General features: G+C 26.8%; 1 protein-coding gene across 4 annotated transcripts; it reads left to right on the top strand.

Moving 5' to 3' along the window:
• The first annotated feature begins 835 nt into the window (after nucleotides 1-835).
• On the top strand, nucleotides 836-22243 carry LOC111035866 (protein Malvolio). 4 transcript variants are annotated; one of them, XM_022317675.1, is made up of 13 exons: nucleotides 836-878; nucleotides 17360-17458; nucleotides 17549-17671; nucleotides 17775-18001; nucleotides 19173-19311; nucleotides 19402-19557; nucleotides 19956-20114; nucleotides 20174-20221; nucleotides 20299-20457; nucleotides 20516-20739; nucleotides 20809-21025; nucleotides 21119-21195; nucleotides 22142-22243. In XM_022317675.1, the coding sequence occupies exons 1-13, from the start codon at nucleotides 861-863 to the stop codon at nucleotides 22173-22175; spliced, it is 1680 nt and encodes a 559-aa protein (XP_022173367.1). In that variant the 5' UTR covers nucleotides 836-860; the 3' UTR covers nucleotides 22176-22243. The 4 variants fall into 4 exon arrangements, with proteins under 4 accessions (XP_022173367.1, XP_022173368.1, XP_022173369.1 ...); XM_022317676.1 differs by lacking the exon at nucleotides 836-878 and adding an exon at nucleotides 16654-16941; XM_022317674.1 differs by lacking the exon at nucleotides 836-878 and adding an exon at nucleotides 16973-17289.
• Nucleotides 22244-22442: the final 199 nt, after the last annotated feature.

The raw sequence follows: 22442 nt of genomic DNA, 5'->3' as shown, positions 1-22442 counted from the left end.
AATGATTGCAATTCAATTTAAAATATAAAATTTCTAATTTATATATATATTATTATATAATATTAATTATTTTTCAAGGGATGTATAATATTGGTTATTTGTATGATTTTTACTAAATTCTACTACTATCTATATTTTTGTTGGTAACAATCAAAACATTCGTATGAACTAAAATGATATGCACACATTTATGTTAGGTTGAAAAATATCCATGTTGTAGGCCAAAGTATATAATTTAGGCATAATTTATATTATACTGTATAGGTAGTAACTAGAAAGCACTATCTATATTCTATAGGTACTATGGAACGTAAATAAGTACTTGACTATAAACCAATTTAGACATTAATTTGTTATAATAATAATATTATAATCACTCAATAATATTCCATTAAACAAAAATCTGTACGGGTAACCCAATTTTAAAATTAAAACGTATATACTTATCAATTCTATTATTTAAATATTAAAAATTATATTGACGGCAACCTTTACTGTTGTCATCCGCATAATAAATCAGTTGTTGTGTTGGAGGATGTAATGCACAACTGTATTGTGTGGCTAATACAAAATAGTGATCGGTTCATGTAGAAGGAACACACACATTACACGACCTTGCGAGCGTTTCACTAGGTTTGTCACTGTTGCAGCTCACACTAAATCGGTATCATTCAATGTGTTTTGAACGTGTTGTGTACAATACCTGACATAATTTGCAAACAACTTTTTACTTTTTTTTTACACTAAAAACTCTTTTATAGTTACTATTATTAAATTTTGTATTATTATTATTATTACATTATGTTTACACATCTATAAATTTATTTGCAGTGAAGAAAATATTAATTTATTTACATATTATGGATATAAAAATAAAAGTAAGTGATTATTAATATATATACATTTTTTTCTTTCGAAAAACTTGCCGTAGGTAGCTATTTGAATTTTCAGAGACGTAAATTAGGAAATAAAAAAAAACTTGTCGATTAGATATTTAAATAATACCAACAAATTGAATTTTCTACCTAAATAATAAATATTTTAATATTTAAAATTAGACTAAACATTGTAACACAAGCTGTATAAAATCCAATAATAAGTGTCTTACTTTTTCGTTAATAATATATTTTTTTAAATTCTTTATTATTTAATGAAAATGTATAATCTATACAAGTGAGTACATTAAGTAAATAGTGGAATACAATATGAAGCGTAGAAAATTGAGAACATTGAGTAGGCATTTCACTTTAGAAATGACTGAGCATCTTAGGGAGAAAATATAATGATGAGTATAATATTTTTAATCATAACATTTTAGGTATTCTAATACATAGTTAATAACATTGATTCAAAATTAACTTATTTTAATAATGGTTTTACAAATAATATTACCATGGTACCTAAAAATATGACTATTTTCAAAAATGAAATCGTTTTAAAATGATACTTAACAAAAAGTCATATCAATTAGGATTGCTGATTTAAAAACCCGTCAATGTATTTGGATACATTTATTAATGATATACAACTGAAATACTTATTAGGTACTTGATTGTTTTTCTAGCTTATGTTTTATTACCAACACAGTAACACTGGTACATCATTTCATTGAAATCAATAACTATTCGGATTTTTTATTAACAATGAAATAAGCAAATAACATTTTAAGACAAAAGTTTTTTCTGAAATTTGTAAGTATCAGTATAATAACATAATATTTATATAGTCATCAATCATCATACTCACATTTATAATAAAATTATAAATAATTATATATTGATGGATTAGAAATGCTAAGAAAAGTTTGGTTATTTACACCAATTTATGTTTTTAGAAATCAATGAAACTTTAATCGTTTATACTATTAAAAACATGTTAGATACGAGTATACGAAATCTCAATATTATAGGAAATATAAAATAATAAACAATATAAAATCAAAACAATTATAACTAATAACTTATTCGTTATTTTATTTAAGTACAACTTTCAAGTAGAATATCTATGATTTTATTCGACAATTATATTAGTAAATAGTCAATGACTTCTTAATTTAAGTAAGTATAATATAATATTAAAGAGATTATATAATCCAAAATTCAATCGACAGGAACATAGTATAGTTAATAATAGAAGCAATGTACTAATATAATTGAATCAGAATTTAAAATTGGAATAACTATGAACAAGTAGGTACTAAAAATTATATGAAGATGTTAATTCTTTGAGATTTTTGAATATAAACTAGTATGATAAGTAAATAATGATTACAAATATTGTACATTAACTTACAATGCAGTAAATTCCAATAAATATTGTATGTCAAAAAATGACTACTGAAAACATGAATAATCATAATTTATTACTAATCTGTTACATAAACATTAGAATAGCATAACGTCATAGACTAATATCTGAGTAATGGTGGGTATATTATTAATTTCACTAGCTAAACAATAACTATTGCTTGATAATTATAATATAAATATAATTAGTAAAAAACTAATATGATGACACATTGATTTGTCCCACTTTTGGAATGTATACTTATTAAACTAAAAAGCAATGGTACCTACCTACAGTAAACCTACCTTCCTACGGTAAAAACGAAATTGATAAAATCTATTAGAACAGTAAAAAAACAAGTTTTATAGTATGTATATTATGCTTAAGCAATTATAAATATATGCGTGTAAACTTTAAAAAAATTATGTTAAGTCGCTCTGCTGTATTGTATAGGTATCGAGTGTACATCGCCATTCAGTATAAGGACATAGGTTCCAATAATAACTAATAGATAGGATCTTAATTTCAAAATTCAAAAATTATTCATTTCAAACAAGAAACGATTCTGAGCAGAAAGTGAGTGTCAATACTTATTCTTATTATCACTTCATTTTTCTATTTTTTAAACGGAAGTTGTCAAAAAATAACATGCCTGGTACTACAGTGATACCTGCTAAGATTAGGTCCCTAAATCATATATTATTGTTATAAACTTAAATTCCAATATACCGATGTATTGGTTCCGTAAACGATGTCAATGGATTCAGGGTATAAATAACTTAAAATTAGTCTGTATTATATGTACATTGAAAATGGAAATAAAATTAATTTCGAAAAGTCTCTGCCATCAATACTTTTTGAATTACTTAAAAATAACTTACTAAAATTGTTATTTTTTGTTTAAACATAGAATTTCTTCAACATTCGAACTTCAAATGCCCATATAAAGTTGTGCCGATTTATTTATCGATATTTTTGTGATTCTGAAAGAACAACTTAGGAGGAACCGTTATATTAAATATTTAAGCTTTTTGAACCAGAATAAAAATATTTTATCAATATTTATAAGAAAACTAAAAATATTCAAAAATGTCAAACGTATATTATATAGTATATATACAGACATTGCTTAATTGGTCTCTAAATATTTTGAAAATATGAATGAGTATAAAAAAATAATGATAGAAGACTTAAGTAATAGTGAGTTGTTCCAAGTTTACATTTATTCACAATTTTTGAACTGTAGTAAAAACAACTTATGATACTATTCACATAAGCTATAGTTTTAAGTTTAATTTCATTGCTCAGGTCCAAGTACCATAATAATAAGTAATATTCAAATATTTTTACTAAAACACTGATTTAACTTCGGAAAAAAATTGAAATTTTAAACTTTTTTGTTTGGAAAAAAATTCTTTCAAATAAAAGGTCTACATAATTTATCTCGAATCTTGAAGTACGAATTCGGTACTCAGTAGTGCCAATAACAGGAAATAACCGATATTCTATGACAAAATTTTAGGCGAATGAAGATTAAAAATATTTATTACTTTGAGAGAAATACTGTCGTTTGATTACTGATTAAAGTAATTAACGTTTCTAATAAATCTATGGTTTCTCCTTATTGTAAGTATTTAATTGCATACCACGAACTGATCTGTAATCATTATTTTTATCATTTGTTGATTTATACCTTTTGTAATAAAATGCGATGTATTATGTCATATGATCATAATAAATACATAGTATAATAGTTATCATACTTATTTAGTAAAATGTATTCAACTATAATATTACTTTACTGGTGGACGATAGTTAATAAAAACATTTCATATATAATGTAAAAACAAAAATAGTAAAAACTTTACTAATACTATAAATTTGAATTTTTATTTCAGTATTCTGTAGTTGTATTGTTATAATATACTTGAAGGAAAATAAATATGTTGTGTGTTCTATTAATTATGGAACTAGATATTATAATATCACAGTAAATGTGATAATTTAAATGCTAATAAAATAATAGGGCATAACATACGCGTTCTGGAACCTAACTAGGACATAATTTTTTTTTGAGGGGGGGGGGTCTAAACATAGCTGCCTATATATTTTTAATTTTTTTATCTTTTTATAATTAAAATTCTAAATATGCTATTATCATAAACAAAACTACAGCAAATTAGACAGTTTAATATAACTTACAATTCAAAAAATACCTATAAGATTGGAATTTATAAATTAGATACATAAAGAAACCAGAAAATTAGCATCGATGCATAAAGTGTTCTTCTAGTTGCTTAATATGAACTTTTATTAAATTATTTTAAGCATATAATGATTATTGAAAGGAAGCGTTATGGTTATTTCAATCGCCCTAATGCCTACTCTTTGAGGTTCATAAAATAATTTTTCTGTTTCAAAGTATCAAAAAAAAATGTTTACTTGGGTATACTTGACATTGGTAGTTACTAGTTCATACAATATTGTGAAAAATTGTCCACATGGACACGGACCTCTAATATATGATTGAACAGTTACTTGACTAGCCTAAGATGCTCATTATATAAATTGTATAAATAAAAATAAAATACTCAATGAGTACGTCAATACTTAATTTGTATGACAGTGATATGCGAGTATAATACATGTATATCCTATAATACCTACTGAGGAGCAAAAATAAATTACTTGTTAGTACCTAGTCTACATTTATTTATTTTTTCACATTGTCTATGGACCATGACTCTATATGCCTATATTTAATAAATTAGGGAAGTCAATCAGACATTAGAAGTAGGTAAAAACTTACTGTCTACAATGTAAACGGTAAAAACGGAAAAACATAATATCCCTAATATTATTATAGATATTATACAATTATATTATAATGTGACACATTGAATGCGTAATTTCCACTTTTATTTTATTTATTACCTATTATATTTTTATGAGATTTTTCTAACTAAACAATAAACATCCTTTGTTCAAAAACTAAAAATGTGATTTTCATAACTGTATAAAATTATCAGCTTTTTCAACATTCAAGTGTCCTTTATTGATTTTAATTCAATAGTCACCTCAACTTTATTATGGACGTCAAAAAGACAATAAGATAACAAACACTGACTTAATATCGACAATCTTAAAACATCAGTACCTACTCGACTCCTATGGTGTTAAGAAATACTTAGGTATATTACCTAAATAATACATTTTTTTATAAAATAGGTGGTATCAAATGATAATAATATATTATATAATTATAAGCCCATCCAGGATAATTAAATGGACTCCTTCGATTGGATTAAAAAATAATCGTCTAATTTTTTTTTGTGAACCTATACTTAAACTCGTACGACTTGTAGTTAATTATTCCAAAAGTATTATCGAATATAGATAAACAATGAATAAATAATAAAACTTATTTGTGTATTGATAGTACAGTACATAGACAATAGAATTAGGTGCAGTCTTACAGATATTATGTAAGAATCTGTGAAACAATATAATATTAATACCTAACCTCTTTTAATAAACAGGGTTTCAAGTGCCTAACCGGCTATAATTTATTCAAGTGGAATATTATGCAAAACTAACTAAAATAATCTCAAAAGATAATAAGTAATTAGGTACCAAATAAGAAAACGAAGTCTGACAATTAATAGAGTCTTAGGAGTTTTATGGCGTAGGTACAATATCTGAAAATGAGTCCCATTATGTTACTTTTCAAAAAGATTTTACTTGGTTTTTACTAACTTATAGTACATAAATTATACCTACTCTAAACACACAATAATACGATATATACGACCATAAGTAAATACAATACAATTTATATTATGATCGCACATTGTATGATGAAGCCATATTATACATGAATAATAACAGTCAATATACTCTTACGAGGCACCTGCGCCTTTATAATATATTACAATATTGACACCTAACAACGTGCGTTTTTACCATTTGATATTCCACCAGACGCTTGATGCAGTGATCATCGGAGAACGGTTGACTGACCGGAAATCGGAAATGAGCAAGTCTTATACAAATATAATCGTTTCGTCGCATTACGCACACATACTTTTATAATTCTGTACTACACTCTAAATTATAAAACACCATAGCTATTATTTAAATGTATTCATACAGCTCCTATATAGTTCTAAATACTTAATTTAAATACGCACTCGCTAACACTCCTTATAGATCTAATTCCAACAGATCAACAATCAATAGTTCCAAAAATAGGCGATCATCCCTTTTCAGTTTATGTCATCCAATATTGACAACTGTGCTCTCAACTATAAGAAATAAATGCAGACAGTGACTGTTAAACTACTAAGTTGCACTGTCAAAGGGTGCCCAATGGGGGGGGGGGAGTGTGGTCATACGCCTTTAAAAAATAATAAAGTATACAAAAAAAAATGCATTTTCTTGTTTCATATTTGATAGGTACCACACTTGACACCATGAAGTCTTGCTTAATACTATTATCACATTCAAGAAATATCAATCTATTGTCTTTACACTATAAATGGTTTTGAAATCTAGTTTAGGGTGACTAAACGCCCCGTTTTAAACTGGATCGTTCCTTTTTAAACGGGATCGTCCCTTTTTTGACCATCACGTCCCGTTGGCCCGACAAACTTCCCGTTTTCCATAGTATTACATTATAGTATTATACCTTTAAAAGAAATCAATGTTTGAAACAAATATACCTACAATAGTCTTATAACCAAAGTTATAAATAACAAATAAAAGTTTTCGTGGAACGAGGATCAAGGACTAGCAGTTAACTCAAAAAGGGTAAATTAATTATTAGAAAACAATTGCTTGTGATGTGACACATGTTTGGACTTTTACACTCTACAGTATTTGTGAAAGTATATAGAAAGGTTTTTTTGGGGGGACTGTTTTTTTTTGGGGGGGGGGGTGGAAATAACAATTGTCCCGTTTTTTATTTTCTTAAAATGGTCAATCTAATCTAGTTTCATTTTGTTCCTTCCCCCTTAAAATTACCATATGAGCGCTCTTGATACTGTCACTGTTTTCCGTGTAAACCGTGTGGTTAACACGTTATCATAATACATTAAACTTAGGCACCCATAGTACTTATAGTAGAAAATATTCAACTTTTTCTCCGTGTGATTAAATGGTTATTACTTATTACAATTACTAAAGTGAAATCGTTATACCTAAACAATTATTTATTCAATTTGGAGAATAACAAGAAAATTCTAAACACGGACCATGTGGTTACGATATTGATAGATAGTGGAATACTGGAGTAGTACTGTTACTATTAACTTTCATTTTCGGGAACTTCGAAGTACTTATACCCTATTATAAGACCGTTCTTTTGGAACTTGCTGTAATTACACATAATGTACAATGTCTCGTGTGTGTATATATATGTACATTGTACAGGAATGTAAAATCCATGTAAAATCTTAGTAAAAGAGTCACGTTATAATTTGCCGTCCAACGATTTTTAATGGTTTTTCGTGCACATGCCCGTCCGGGGAAAGTTGCACCGAAAGCTGTCCAGCGCGCTACTCGGATGGGAAGAAAATGTTACTATGGCCTCTGTGACTTTGCGAACAATTTTTAAGGTCACCGCTTGCGTCTTATAACTTTATAATATGAATTCTTATACAACTAACTACAGACGAAACTAAACGTCATAACATAAGTAATGATTTTAATTACCCGTCTTCTATACCGTGTCCATTGTCGATATTATGATATGCACGTAGGTACTTCAATAAAATTAAAGTGCTAGTTTGTGTTATTAATAATATACTCCCGATATGTCACGTAACACCCACATAATTCATACAAATCGATTCCCACCATACCCAATTATTCCGTTGTCTGCTACACTAATATAGTAGGTATTAGTAATAACTGAAGATCCAAGGACGTCGTAAGAGTAGGAGTTAGGTACCTACCATAGTAGATAGTATGTAGATAGTGGTATTAACCTCTTAGAATATTTAAAAAGTACTTTTGAATTACTTATACATTTATCATTGTACATTTTCATTTATCTCTTAATCGTTGTCTGGGATATTATTTAATGTACCCATGTAGGTACTCAATGAAAACAATTTCTATTTTCTATGACTATATAATCCAGATATTCATGTTTATAAAGTCGCAGTGTAATAACTAATACCTATATGTATTCCTGGTTTAGTGACTAACTTTACTTTTTATTATTAATATAAAGCGTTAATTTACAAAAAGATTTTAACCCTTGTACTACACATTTATTATAATACAGTAAATAGGTAGGTATATTATATTATAACATAGTATTCGTATTAGTATGACTACATAACTAGGTATAATAGCAAATATAGAATAACTGATTAACTATACTTAACTGTGTCAGTAGATATTATTTATTATTTATTATTTTATTTATATATGTAAACTTGAACAATTTTTTTATATAATTCTTATAGTTCTTTTTAAGGATCCCAGACTTAATAAATACAAAGGCCTTGCAAAACAAATTCTAATATAATTTATCTTTTATAATATAATCAATCAATTTTAAATTATTTTTTCATTTTATTATTAAAAAACTATATAGTAAATACCTTGTACATTATATTAAATATGCATGGGTATTAGGTTAATACGACAAAAATGTTTTTTCATAGAAAAACTCATATGAAATATAGGTATAAAATAAGATTAAGTGCATAATATTGATATCGTAGAGAATAGTAGATTAAAAAAATTATATTCCCCGAGTATTCAATACATGGACATTAAAAAAATATATATTTGAAGCATTTTCTATTATTTCAATCAGTTTTTGAAAGTCACATATTGTTTTCTACCGATGTTGTCATTTATGATTTTAGGCATTCTTGTAAAAGATAGATACTTAATAAAAGTATTCAAATACAAATATTTAGATACCCAATTTTAAAAAGTATTTAAAATCCGTATTTGAATACTCAGTGAAAAAAGTAAATAAGCACAAATACAGATTCTTAAAAAAAGTATAAGAATTTTTTCAAATACTTTCAAAAATTATACGTAACATGTGTGTACCTTATAAATCAACCGAAGAATTTTTTTAGCATTTTTATGTTAATTAAATTGAAAATTGAAAATATATGAACTAAAAAGAATAAGGTTTTGAAAATTAGTATTTTTTATTTTAAATAGGTACAGTCGCACCTATACTCTACAGATACTTTGAGAAAATATTTAAAATGCTCGGTTGAAGTACTTAGTCAAAAGTATTTAAAATACATATTTGAATAGGTAGGTTATTAAAAAGTATTTGAATACTTTTACTCGAGTACTTTACAAGACTTGTTTTAGATGACATTGGTGTTTGTTGGACGAAATTTGTTTTTTAATACATTTATAAGTTTAAAAAATACACATTTGTAATAAGCCTGTGTCAGAAATAAATTAAAATACAATAAATAACAAATAAATTTGATTGATAGAAATTTCAGTATCCGTTATAAATTTACCCACTCACATAAATAACAAATGATTACAATATCAATTATGTTATTATTTTTCTGCAGTCTGTAATAGTAAACTTAATGTCTAAGTAATATCTACTATTTAATGTTTGTATTTGATCTTTGACTAAATAGTAAATAGAAACAAAAGCACAAAAGATAGCAGTATATGGTATAGTTATATGATGATGATGTTTTATGCATTTTAGACCCCCCCCCCCATAACAAAGACACGACTGTAGGTCCTAGCTGTATTCACGGCCATGACCAGACATCACTTATCTTATAGATATAATTCAAAATTACAAAATACAATTGATATTTGCAGCAAATTGTTTAAATTATTATTGTAAGCTCTCCAACAATCGGATATAATCCATGACGTACACAGAAATTTCCAAAAGGGATGGTGGAGTGTAACTACACCAGTGTATACAATTATCGATTCTGATTGTATGCATTAGTTTATTATTAACATCTACGTGTTTTCAGTTCGATTAGGAATACTAATTGGTAATTAGTAATTACAAAACATTTATATGTTGAATGACTAATACCTCCAGGCTTCAAATATCCAAGCGATCAACCTTATTTTTTCGTCGGATAAATAAACCTTCATACATTTCTACAATCACTAATAAAATATATTATATTATGCTAAATATAATATAATATAATTTATAGTACGGTTGCAATGTTTTTTGTTTGTGTAAAACAAAAATACGTAAATGGAAAAAAAAAACGAAAAAAATGGCAGGATCATGATTATTTTGAGTGCCTAATAGGATCAAAACCAAATTTAGTACCTACCTACATGATTAAATATCAATTATTTTCTGGTTTATTACAATATTGTACGGTAATGACTAAAGTAATGACCCTCTACGGAGAAAATCCATTTCAATTTTTAACCAATCTCTTGCTGAGTATCATTATCCCTTCACACGGGTGTGTTAGAGTAGGTACCCTATTAGCGCACAACTTTCATATCTTTTTCCCTTGATGTAACACAACATGTATTTGGTCAAGTTGTGCTATGTTTTCTGTAGGCTTGTCCTTGTAAACAGTAAATATTTTGAACTCATTGTTTCTTCATACTTCCGGATTGTACTAAATAAAATAATTTTTGTTATCTATTAGTATAATAACTAATAGATTATAGATAAAAACAATTTTTTTAAATAGGACCTACCTACTTACATAAATAATACCATAGTGAAAGAAAGAACAATATGTATTTAATTGCCAATCTATACCTATCGTGGACCTATTGATAAATAGGTGCACTATCGCTATACATACCTTTATCTACCTCCAATAGCACATGTAGTTGCAAAAAAAAGCAATCTACTCAAATTTTCAAATATTAGTTTAATACTATTTATTGCAGACTTCAGTAATGCAGTTTATTAAATTTCAATGTTTATATTTTGTGTAAAAAATAATGATCTTATTGATGTGTGCAATGCCTAAGTTTTGTGTTGCAGACAATTATGTAATAATTTAATTAAAATGTTCACATTTTCAAATTAACCAGTACCTATTATTCTAAAAAAATGTTTGCTCATGATTGTGTTTCATTAAATATTTTTTAATTGTGTTTAAAAATAAAAAATAAATTCAAAATAGGTAATTATGAAATTAATAATATTCTGGTAATTGGATAAATTATAAATAATAAACTTCACATTTAACATAATCAAAGACAATAAAAATGTTCAAGGTCATCAATCATCATTATACGTCTACTATAGAACAAAATTATAATTCTGTTGTAATATTAGTAATAAACTAATAACAAACAGTATCGTTGTGCGTGTAAACAGTAAATTCATACAATAAATGATCATTATATTACGTTTATTCTGAATATTTATAATATGTTTACTTATGTTTACTTATTCTTATAGGTAGGTAAATGAAATGAAATATATTACTTATTATTAACTTCTCCTTAGGTTTACAGCTTCTCGGCCTTTTAAACATATAAAATTTCCTCAAATAGAATAACATTTTCAAACTGTCATAAACTCATAAATTAAAAGCATATAAATGGTCATCGTATTAGTTTAAAATTTATAAAATACTAAAATTATTAAAAGGTGCAAATCTTAAGTCTGCGTATAATCATTATTTTTCTAACTAACCTGCAATAAAATATCATTAATAATATTGGCATACAATATTTTTTCATTAAAAATGTTTTACTTATATTTTTAATACCTAGTTAACTTTCTCAATTTTTAACTATTGGTATTTAATACAATCTAAAATTGGACTTTGTTAACTTTATAAGCTATTTGTGTCAATTTAATAGCTCTATAATCTATACTGTATAAATGTGTACAACTTACTAAGCTTTTTTATACAGTTATATCCACAACTGTGAAAAGTACAAAATGTCACACCAAAATTACAAAATGTTAATCCAAAAGGGCACATTACCAAACCATTATAGATTCCTATATAATTATTCACATTACGTTTTATTATTTTAGATAGTTACTACTTACTAGTTAAAAGTTACTAGGGTGGTTTTTTATACCTTTAATATAGATTGTACTACAGTACGTAGGACATTTTGTAAATTAATACTATACATTATAATTTATAGCTAACAATTATTGATGTATCTAACTTCTGTCAGCTAATAAGTGTAAGAAAATATTTGAAACCATCAAATTAACATATCAATTGCTACCAATTATAATTTATCCACAAATATAATAACTTAGGTATATCAATACTATTTATAGGTATAGTCACATAGGGAGGTAGGTGGAATAATAAGGTAATATTGTTACACACACTACGTCCATAAACTATCATGTATAAGTAACCAAAATCTAAAAACATAAATAATTATAAACATTTTAATATATTTTATATAATTGCATATTATACAGCCGTGAAAGTTTTATCTAATATGTAATAATACAACTACCTATTGGCTATTCGCCATTGCTAATATACTGCTACAAACGTGAATGTTATAAAATTAAAACAAAACAAAACTAAGTACTAAACTAAAGATGAATTGACTAAAGAAAATGATTTAACCGCAACTCATCGCAGCGTCTTATTAATCATTAACACTTAAAGATTACAAAAAACATCCAAATAGAAAAAAGATGATTTCTCATAGAGCCAAGTAATATCAATGTGTTACATTTAATTTATTTAATGAGTTACCATTAACTACAAAAAATATATTTTAGGCTAAGCAATTATAACGAAGTAGGTTAGCAATAAAAAGCATACAAATTAAATAATCACTGTAAAACATTCTCAGTTTCTCACCGCTCCAAAAGTTAGAAAAGGTTATATATTACGTTTACATCGTTTTTAGACGATAATTAAGGAATTGATTATTTTCTTTTCATTCTTTTATATTATATATTAATTCCAAAATAAAATGAGTTGATATATTATTTTGTCATAATAGTACAAATGTACAATCGTAATCAAACATTTTTTTTCCAATTAGATAAATAGGTACAATGGTTATCATGAAATAACAGTTAAAAGGTTTTTGTGATAGATTTTATGCTGTTATTTATTTTATAATAAAACTATATATAGGTACCTAACTTAAGTATAATGGTCAGCAATTACACGTTTTTTGTACATTGTACATTGATATTTTTCTTACGCATATATTATTTCACCTAAACTATAAGTTATACCAATAGGTAGATGGTAGGCAATAAGTTAAATAATATTTTTTTTAATAATTAAACGATTGTGAACAGTGAGTTGTATGACAAAAATATAACGAATTAGTAGGAATAAGCAACATAAACGTTTTTCATTTAATAGTTAACACTTATAATCTCAAACTGTATTCTTTTTTAAAATTTTTTTTTCTATCATTTTTAGATCATTATATTACAAAAAAAAATATGGTTTTACAAATGGTATTGACATATTGATCTTTCTTTTTAATTCTTACATTTTTAAATGGCGAAGATTTCGGTTGATAAAAGTCGCATTTTAAACGAGTATAGTAGTATACGTAATTAGTTATTTAAAGTTTATATGAGAGGAGTGGGTGGCACAAGGGTAGTCATACTCTACAAAATGTTGGTCTACTACTTAGTTCATCTAAACATTAAATAATTCTAAAAATGACTACAGTAAAAAGTTGTAAAAAAATATTTCTTTTATTCAAAAATTTCGTTTTGTAATAATTTCAAATTATGTGAAAAAAATATTTTGACTGTTTACTACAATCACAAAAAAAGACCCAGATAAGTTCAACCTCTACAATTTTTGTTTTTATTAAAATACGGCTTTGTATATTATCAGTTGTCACAAATATAGAAAAATATATTTATTAGCAAGGTAGGTACTTTATCAATTTTGCATATTCAGTTGTCTCCATACGGCTACACCCAACTACATTGGATATACAGATCAATGATCACACTACTTACCATAGTAATTTAATATTTGTAGCCTTGCCTTGTAGAAACTTATAGTTGTAATATTTTATTATATTATTTTGTACAAATAATTTTTTTTTCTTTGAAGCAAGAATGAAGTACGATATTGCGAATATCGGAATATCGGTTATGGAACAGTTAGGTACAGAGAATCACTAAATAATTGCTCCGTCTCGTTTCGTTTCGTTCACCTCGGTTAGTGATATATGATTATTTTAAATGTTGAATTAGTAATTGAACAATTGAACAATCATTGCAAGCAACGTATTCGTTAATCAACTTTTCAATTCACAAACAAAATTCTAAGAACAAATATGTTCAGAATTCGGGACTGTGTGTACCTACAGTAAATACATTTATAAAACACAAAATCATGTATTTGATCTGAATAAGATAAAATATTTAAATACCTAATAATTTAGTTGTCTGAACATAATTTGCTATTATTCTAACTCTTGACCTTTGAAATTATTTTATTTTAATTACCTGCTTAGGATTAAGGTAGGTAGTAGGTACTAACCATATATTTATTATTTTATTTGTGTTGACTTTGGACTGATTATAAGTAAAGTTGACTAGTGATTAATGATTATCATAATAGCTACGTTAGCTGTTTAGACACCTATAAAATAGACAGCACTTACCGGCTCCTACCACATATTTTCTTAAACAAGCAATTAATATTTTTCCAATATTGTAAATATTTATTATTACACATAATGCAATTAGTTATATAGATAAAAGACCCTAAAATTTACAAATGCCCAAATCTCGCTGACATATGTTAAATATCAGAAAAATTCAATGTACGAACATACATAGACAACGTACTTAATTTCAAGTTTATTTGAAATCAATTCGCTCTAATAGCTCTAAAGCTAATAACACGAGATTAGTACTGATGAACGTTCAACTTACATTTACTGTGTAATACGTTTGTAAGAAGAATACAAAACATGCGGGTGTGGCATCCTCTTAAAGGACATAACCCCTTCCAAACTACTTATAAAAGTTATAAGTCTCAATAATATGATACACGTATATGTGTATGAAAATCTTCCTAAATCCCAATATTGGTAAAAACTAAAAACCATTCAATACCTAGACCTCCACAATTTTCGCTGTTTGAGCTAAATATGGGCACAAGGTTGACCATCATCAATGATTTATAAAATGCAATGAAATCGTATTCTGCAGAGTTCACTATTTCACCTAAACAAAGTAAAATTGAAATAAAATAAAATTACAAAATTGTTATTTAATACACATACCTTTCATATCTACGACTACAATAGATTATATATAGAAAACGATAATATGATAATAATAATATTTGTAATTTGAGATAAATTACTCAACACTACTATACTAAATTTTGCTTAAAAGTGAAAAACGATAAGAATGTAGGACGGCCAAAGAACCTGAATGCTATTTTAGAATTATTGTCACAATAATATAGTGTATTAAACTATTAAAGATTAAACCATTACACGGACGTACGTCGTCCACCCATTGATTACAATACAGGGTGTCCCGTGAGGAATGAGGATATACCCATTAGCCGTGAAAGGGGACTCGCCGCCTAGACAATAACCGGTTTTTACTTTTTTACAGTTTTACCATAAAAAATCATGTAATTAATGAAAATAAAATGTTGAAATGTCAAAATGTTCAGAAAAATAAACTCTCTAAAATGAATATCTTCAATTGTTTCAAAAATAAATAATTAAGCTTTTTAACTTTTTTACCAAAAAATAAAATAAATGTAATCCTTGTCGCTGTGAGACTAATAAAAAAAAACAGATTTATGATATTTACTATCTCAGGAGATTGGAGATATCACTATGGGTAAATCCTCATTGTGCACCCTCTATGTACGTCCTGTATTTTACCATATTATGTTATGTGCATACCACGATCAAAGATAGGTATATAACCATATAGGTACTAAATAAAATATATTATATCTATAGTCGTGGTGTATACATGATATTATAAATTTTAATCTATGACTAATTTGTAGAGATTAATGATTATATAACTATATTATTATAATGTATTAATGTCCATCTGAAAGATTACCCAGCCATAGTGCACGTCATGAACAAGTACAACTACTTAAAGCTAATCAAAATTAATAATTTTAATAATTATTATTATTTAATAACTAATTTCACAGTCATACAAGACCGTGCCTAATTTAATGCTGCATTAGACAGTCGCGGGACGTGCGTACAATGATTTAAATTTTAAATAGTCTACTCGGACAGCAGAGATTTAATTTCTTTTTTTCTTTCCGACGAGGGCCCCCTGAGGGGACACGTATACACAACACGTCGTCACGATATCAATGGAAATTGATACACCGCACACACGTGTTGGGTGCGCGCGCACACTGTAAGGTTATGTCTCGAGTGCTGTGGCCGAACAAATACAATAATAATAATATGATAGAAAATAAGAGTTAACTATGTAAAAAAAAAAAATCACGACATACGGGCTTACAGTGTACACTCATCTACAGAGGGCATTGAGCGATACAAACGACATACGTCCACAGAATAAATTCCAATTTTTTTCTGTAATACGTCTTTGCGTACGATACTACGTACGATAGTACGATAAACGATTACGATACTAAACAGTAAACTTGTGCAGTGCTGGTGTGGCACCGAATGACGGGAGTAAAGTGAATTTAATTAGTATAAGTAAATATATACATTTTTTTTTTCCTTAATATTATTATTATTTACTCACTATCTTATCTGTCATAATTCGTCAATATAATTGTTGGAGTGGAATCATTATAATTATTGTAATCGGTCCTTATTGTTGTATCATTTGTCCCCTCTCCGGTGTCGAACGTTAAAAAAATCTTTTAAAACTATTTTTCAACCATTGTCCATTGTTCGGTTTACTGAGTTTCGGTTAGCAACTGAAATAGGTGCTAACGTAGTATTTTGTTTACAATTTTCATTTTCAATTTTTCCATACATTTTTCTTACTTGTAAAGACCGTATGATGACAGAATAACCATGTCCGATTACTGTTTAGTGGTGAGAATGACGCCCTGGGGCGATCCCTTTGACCATGCATTCTAATATATAAATGGTGAATTTTTTGTAGCCCACCATGGATGAGTCGCATCCCAGGCCGACTGAAACTACAGGCTTGTCAGGGAAAGTTGAAAAAGAAGAAAAAGTTCATATTCCTGAATCAAGCTCGGTATGTCATTGAAATAAATGCATTTTTCTTACGAAATACTAAAATGCCTTAAAAAAATCTAGGTATATTGAGTTTATTCTTATTTTATAGGCGGGATTTAGTTTTCGGAAACTATGGGCATTTACAGGGCCTGGATTTTTGATGAGTATTGCCTACCTTGATCCAGGCAATATAGAATCAGACCTACAGTCTGGTACGACTGCCAGGTACAAGGTATAATCAAATTTATAAAATTCCATAGTAACTTAGTACCTATGCATTTAGATTTATTTTAAATATTATTTATTAATTGAGAGTTTAATTTATTTCATTATAGTTACTATGGGTGTTAATGAGTGCTACCATTTTGGGTTTGGTAATGCAACGACTATCAGCTCGCTTAGGTGTTGTTACCGGCCTTCATTTAGCTGACATGTGTTATCGCCAGTACAGAAAAGCTCCAAGACTATTTGTTTGGCTAATGATGGAAGTTGCTATCATTGGTTCAGATATGCAAGAAGTCATCGGCACTTCAATTGCAATTTACTTATTGAGTAACAAAATGTAAGCCTAAAGTTTGTTTATGGTAAATTTTACTATAATGGCAGTGGGAAGCCGAGTAAAATAATGAGTGTCTGTTTTTAATTAACTAACCTGTCTTATTTTAAGTCCTAAATCTACAAGCTCTTAATATTAGTATATCATATTAATATGTAATATTTTATGATATAAATGTAGAGGGTAAACCACTATTAGGTAATTTTTGCACCTAATTTCAGATTTCCAGAAATGATTACCAGAAATAACTAAATGTTCCTACACTGATTTTAAGTAATTATTTGGCCTAGTATAATGTTAAATATTACTAATTACTCTATAAATTTGATTTATTTAAATTAATATTTATTCACTCAACTCGTTCAATCATGTACCTAAAGAATATTGTATAAATAAATAGAATACATTTAAGTATGTATAAATTATTTTTATGCTTATTCTGATTTCTGATACCTTTGCATTATCTGTATTAGGATATAATATTAATTATTGAAATAACACAAATATATTTTCTTCATTTTGTGTCATACAATCTGTTTAAAACTGTGTAATCAGTAAAAAAAAAAAATATATATATATTACTCTTATATTTTACTTTTAATATTATAGTAGTATGGTTGGTATTACTAACCAGTTAATATTTATATTCACAATACAGCTTTATTTATATCATAACAATTTCTGAATAACTGTGTCTATACACTACCTAAATATGCTTATTCTCAGAGACAAGCCAATAAAGAGGTGGTGTAACACCCTTGAATCGTTTTTTAAGATCATCCCTGCTTACTCTGTGGTATTATGGTTAAAAACAATGCATAACACTATTATATTTTATAAATTAAAATATACTCAAACTATTAGAATTATGATTTGTTTTTTTTCACATGTCATTCTTGTCCGCTATTACTTTAACCTAAAATGTATTATCATATTAAAGATTTACAAAAAAAATTGTCAAGCTAGACTTTTCAGTACTTTATACTCTAACTACTTTGATATAGTGATCTGATGCTTAGGCTTACATTGCATGTTACCTAGTGTGTTAATATTTTCTTGAAACTAAATTAATATTTAAAATTCTTGTATCGAATTTACAGTATGTATATTTTTTGGCCTTTACTTAAATTTGGAATCAGTATAATAATCAGAAAAAACAATATAACAATTAATTTAGGATACCACTTTGGATAGGAGTGCTGATCACTGTCATTGATACTTTATCTTTTTTGATGCTGGACAAGTATGGACTTCGAAAATTGGAACTAGTGTTTGGTCTATTCATTGTTATAATGGCATTGTCATTTGGATATGAGGTATTAAAAATGTCATCAAATTATTTTTCTAGTTATTATTTTTAACTCTTAAAGTTATATATGTATATTTGAGTTGATTATTCTTTCTAGTTTGCAATTGTTCAACCTGATATAAAAGATATGGCTAAAGGATTGGTTACTCCTTGGTGTTCAAACTGTCAAGAATCTGCTCTTCTTCAGGCTGTCGGCATTATTGGAGCAATCATAATGCCACATAATCTTTACTTACATTCAGGCCTAGTCAAGGTAAATATAATAATAATAATCATGCATTATTTAAATTGTCAAATTCAATATGGTTTCATGAAATCATCCATATCATTGATATATCATACACTCATATTATGTGATTAATGTTTGAATCAAATAATAAATTAATACAAATATTTTATTCTGAAACAGTTAAATCCTTAAAAAAGAAAAAAATCTTCCAGTTAACAAAATATTTAAAACTAGTAATATTAGTTTTTGATAGTTACTTTTAAAAATTGAGTTGTTGATATATTATTATATACAGTCTTCTACATATTACTTGCTTTAAATTAAATCTCAACCATAAAACTTGCTTATATTTGATTATTTTCATAATTTAGTGAAGAAATCATTAAGAATATTTTAATCTAAAATTTGTATTTTCTATTTAGTCTAGAGAAGTTGACAGAACAAAAAAAGACAAATTACGAGAAGCCAACTATTATTTTTTTATCGAATCTAGTGTTGCTTTATTTGTATCATTTGTTATCAATGTGTGTGTTGTATCAGTTTTTGCTCATGGATTATACAATAAGACAAATAGTGATGTGGTAAGTTATACATTTTATTTTTATTACTAAATTTTGATTCTTTAATTATTTGTATATAGTTAGAGATCTGTACCAAGAACAATAACACATATTCAGATATTTTCCAAGTGAGATAAAAATCAATTGAATTAACATATATCATAAGTATTAACTATTAATTTATTAATAATTAAAACCATTTTAGAATGATACCCAATTAGTAGAAGTTGACATATACAAAGGTGGGGTATTCCTTGGTTGTCAATTTGGCATAGGCGCCATGTATATTTGGGCAATTGGTATTTTAGCTGCCGGTCAAAGTAGTACAATGACCGGATGTTATGCTGGACAATTTGTAATGGAAGTATGTAGTATCAATTATTATATAATTATTCATAATTCACGAATAGTATACATTTTAGGGCTTTTTAAACCTCCAATGGAGCCGATGGAAAAGAGTTGGGTTTACTCGACTTGTTGCTATAGCACCCACTTTTTATGTGGCATTTTTTAGTAATATTAATGACTTGACTGGTATGAATGACCTATTAAATGCGGTAATGAGCTTACAACTACCATTTGCTACACTTCCAGTCATTGCATTTACTAGTAATCCTCGCATTATGGGAGAGTTCACCAATGGATTGTAAATATAATTTAAATAAAAAGCCTCTATGTAAATAATTTTAAATTTCTACTGTTTATTTATTTTCAGGGGAAATATTTTAATAACAATTGTTTTGTCTGTTATTATTATAAGTATAAATATATACTTTGTAATCCATCATACTATCACAAATTTCACTTACAATTTGACTTTATTAATTGGAGTTTTGACGTATAGTACAATTTATTTATTAATGTGTGCATATCTTACACTGCATCTAGTTATCAGTATGCTGGACGATTGCAGTGTGTTACGTAGAAATCCGGTAAGAATTATTATTTTAGTATTAATACATTTAACATATTTTGGTTTACAGTCATTTATATGATTTGATAATTAATTTAAAAATAAATTTTAGTTTGTTATTAGATTTATTGGTCCACAAATCGGGAACACTTTTTCTCAACATCAACAAACAAATTCTTCTCCTCCTAGGTAATAAGTTTAAGTATTTATAAAATATGTAAGATAGCAATTTAAATATTTATCGTTTGTTCAATATAAATTATCAACAGTTATTTTGTTCTTAAGAGGATGTTATTCCCTCATGTGTTAACCTCTGCTTACAAACTCATACAATTTCATAACTTTCTCCAAAATTAAAATATTTAAAAGAAGGTTACATGGAACTCTGACTAATATTCTTGCCTTTAAGTTTTATAGCATTTAGTAGGTTGAATCGCTCTAGTATTAAAAATACATAACAGAGTTTAATGGATTCTTCTAAATGTAAAATTTGTTATTTTGTGTATTAATAAAATAGAGTCAACACATTCGACACAATGTCCTTTAAGTTAATTTACTAAAATAATCTAACCAGTTTATGGTTGACTATAACAACAATTATATTTCAATTTTTTTTTTTAACAGATAATTTATAATCAATTTAAAACATTATTGTTTAGTTATACATTTATTATTTAATAATACTGTTATTTTTGTAATATACTTCTTTTCTATTAATTTAATAATAAGTTAATTTGTCCCTGATTGTTAACCTGATATGATATAAATTATCATATAAATTGATATGTAAAACATATTTTATCAAAATTAATAATTCAACAACTATGTATTTAAAAATGTTGAAAACAATTTTAATTTTATTAATTTGAAGTTAAAAGTTGATAATATAAAAAAATGTAAAACACTGAAAATTAAGTGTTAAGTTAAAACTTTTAAAATCTTATTAAAAATGATATATCTGTTACAACTGTTGTTTCTTATCTGCATGCATATGTTTGGGAATTATTATTAAGATTTTACTATATGTCTGGTTAATTCAATTTTGTAATAATTTTTTGTGTAATTCGGTCATTTCTTTAAATTACAGCAAAATATTTTAGTCTAATTAAATTGTATTTTTTTATTAAAATAATAGCAGCCAAGATGACATAACAAATATCAAGCTATAATAATGAATAATGTTGGAATGTTGTTGCATGTGTCAAAAGGATTGTACTTAACACCGTACGACTAGCAAGTATATAACTAATATAATTAATGCATAAATGCATAAATGCTTATTTGCTAATCTAGATGTTGGACACAGATATCTGAGAATATTTTTTGTGTGGTACCCAATAATATATTATTTTAATTTGAATGAAAATAGACAAAATCGTTATTGTTAAAAATGTTGGGTGGGTCCAACCTCACTCCCTAGATAAGCGATCTAGCGA

This window comes from Myzus persicae, unplaced genomic scaffold (genome assembly GCF_001856785.1).
Source record: "Myzus persicae strain clone G006 unplaced genomic scaffold, MPER_G0061.0, whole genome shotgun sequence".
Taxonomy (NCBI): Eukaryota; Metazoa; Arthropoda; class Insecta; order Hemiptera; family Aphididae; genus Myzus; species Myzus persicae.
Note: the sequence above shows the minus strand (reverse complement) of the source record. Positions and strands in the feature narration are given on the sequence as shown.

Coding starts and splice junctions, on each gene's coding strand:
- LOC111035866 (XM_022317674.1), top strand. CDS start 17,269: ATGTCCGATTACTGTTTAGTG. Junction 17,672..17,774: donor GTACGACTGCCAGGTACAAG/GTATAATCAAAT, acceptor ATTTCATTATAG/TTACTATGGGTGTTAATGAG. Junction 19,312..19,401: donor CATTGTCATTTGGATATGAG/GTATTAAAAATG, acceptor TATTCTTTCTAG/TTTGCAATTGTTCAACCTGA.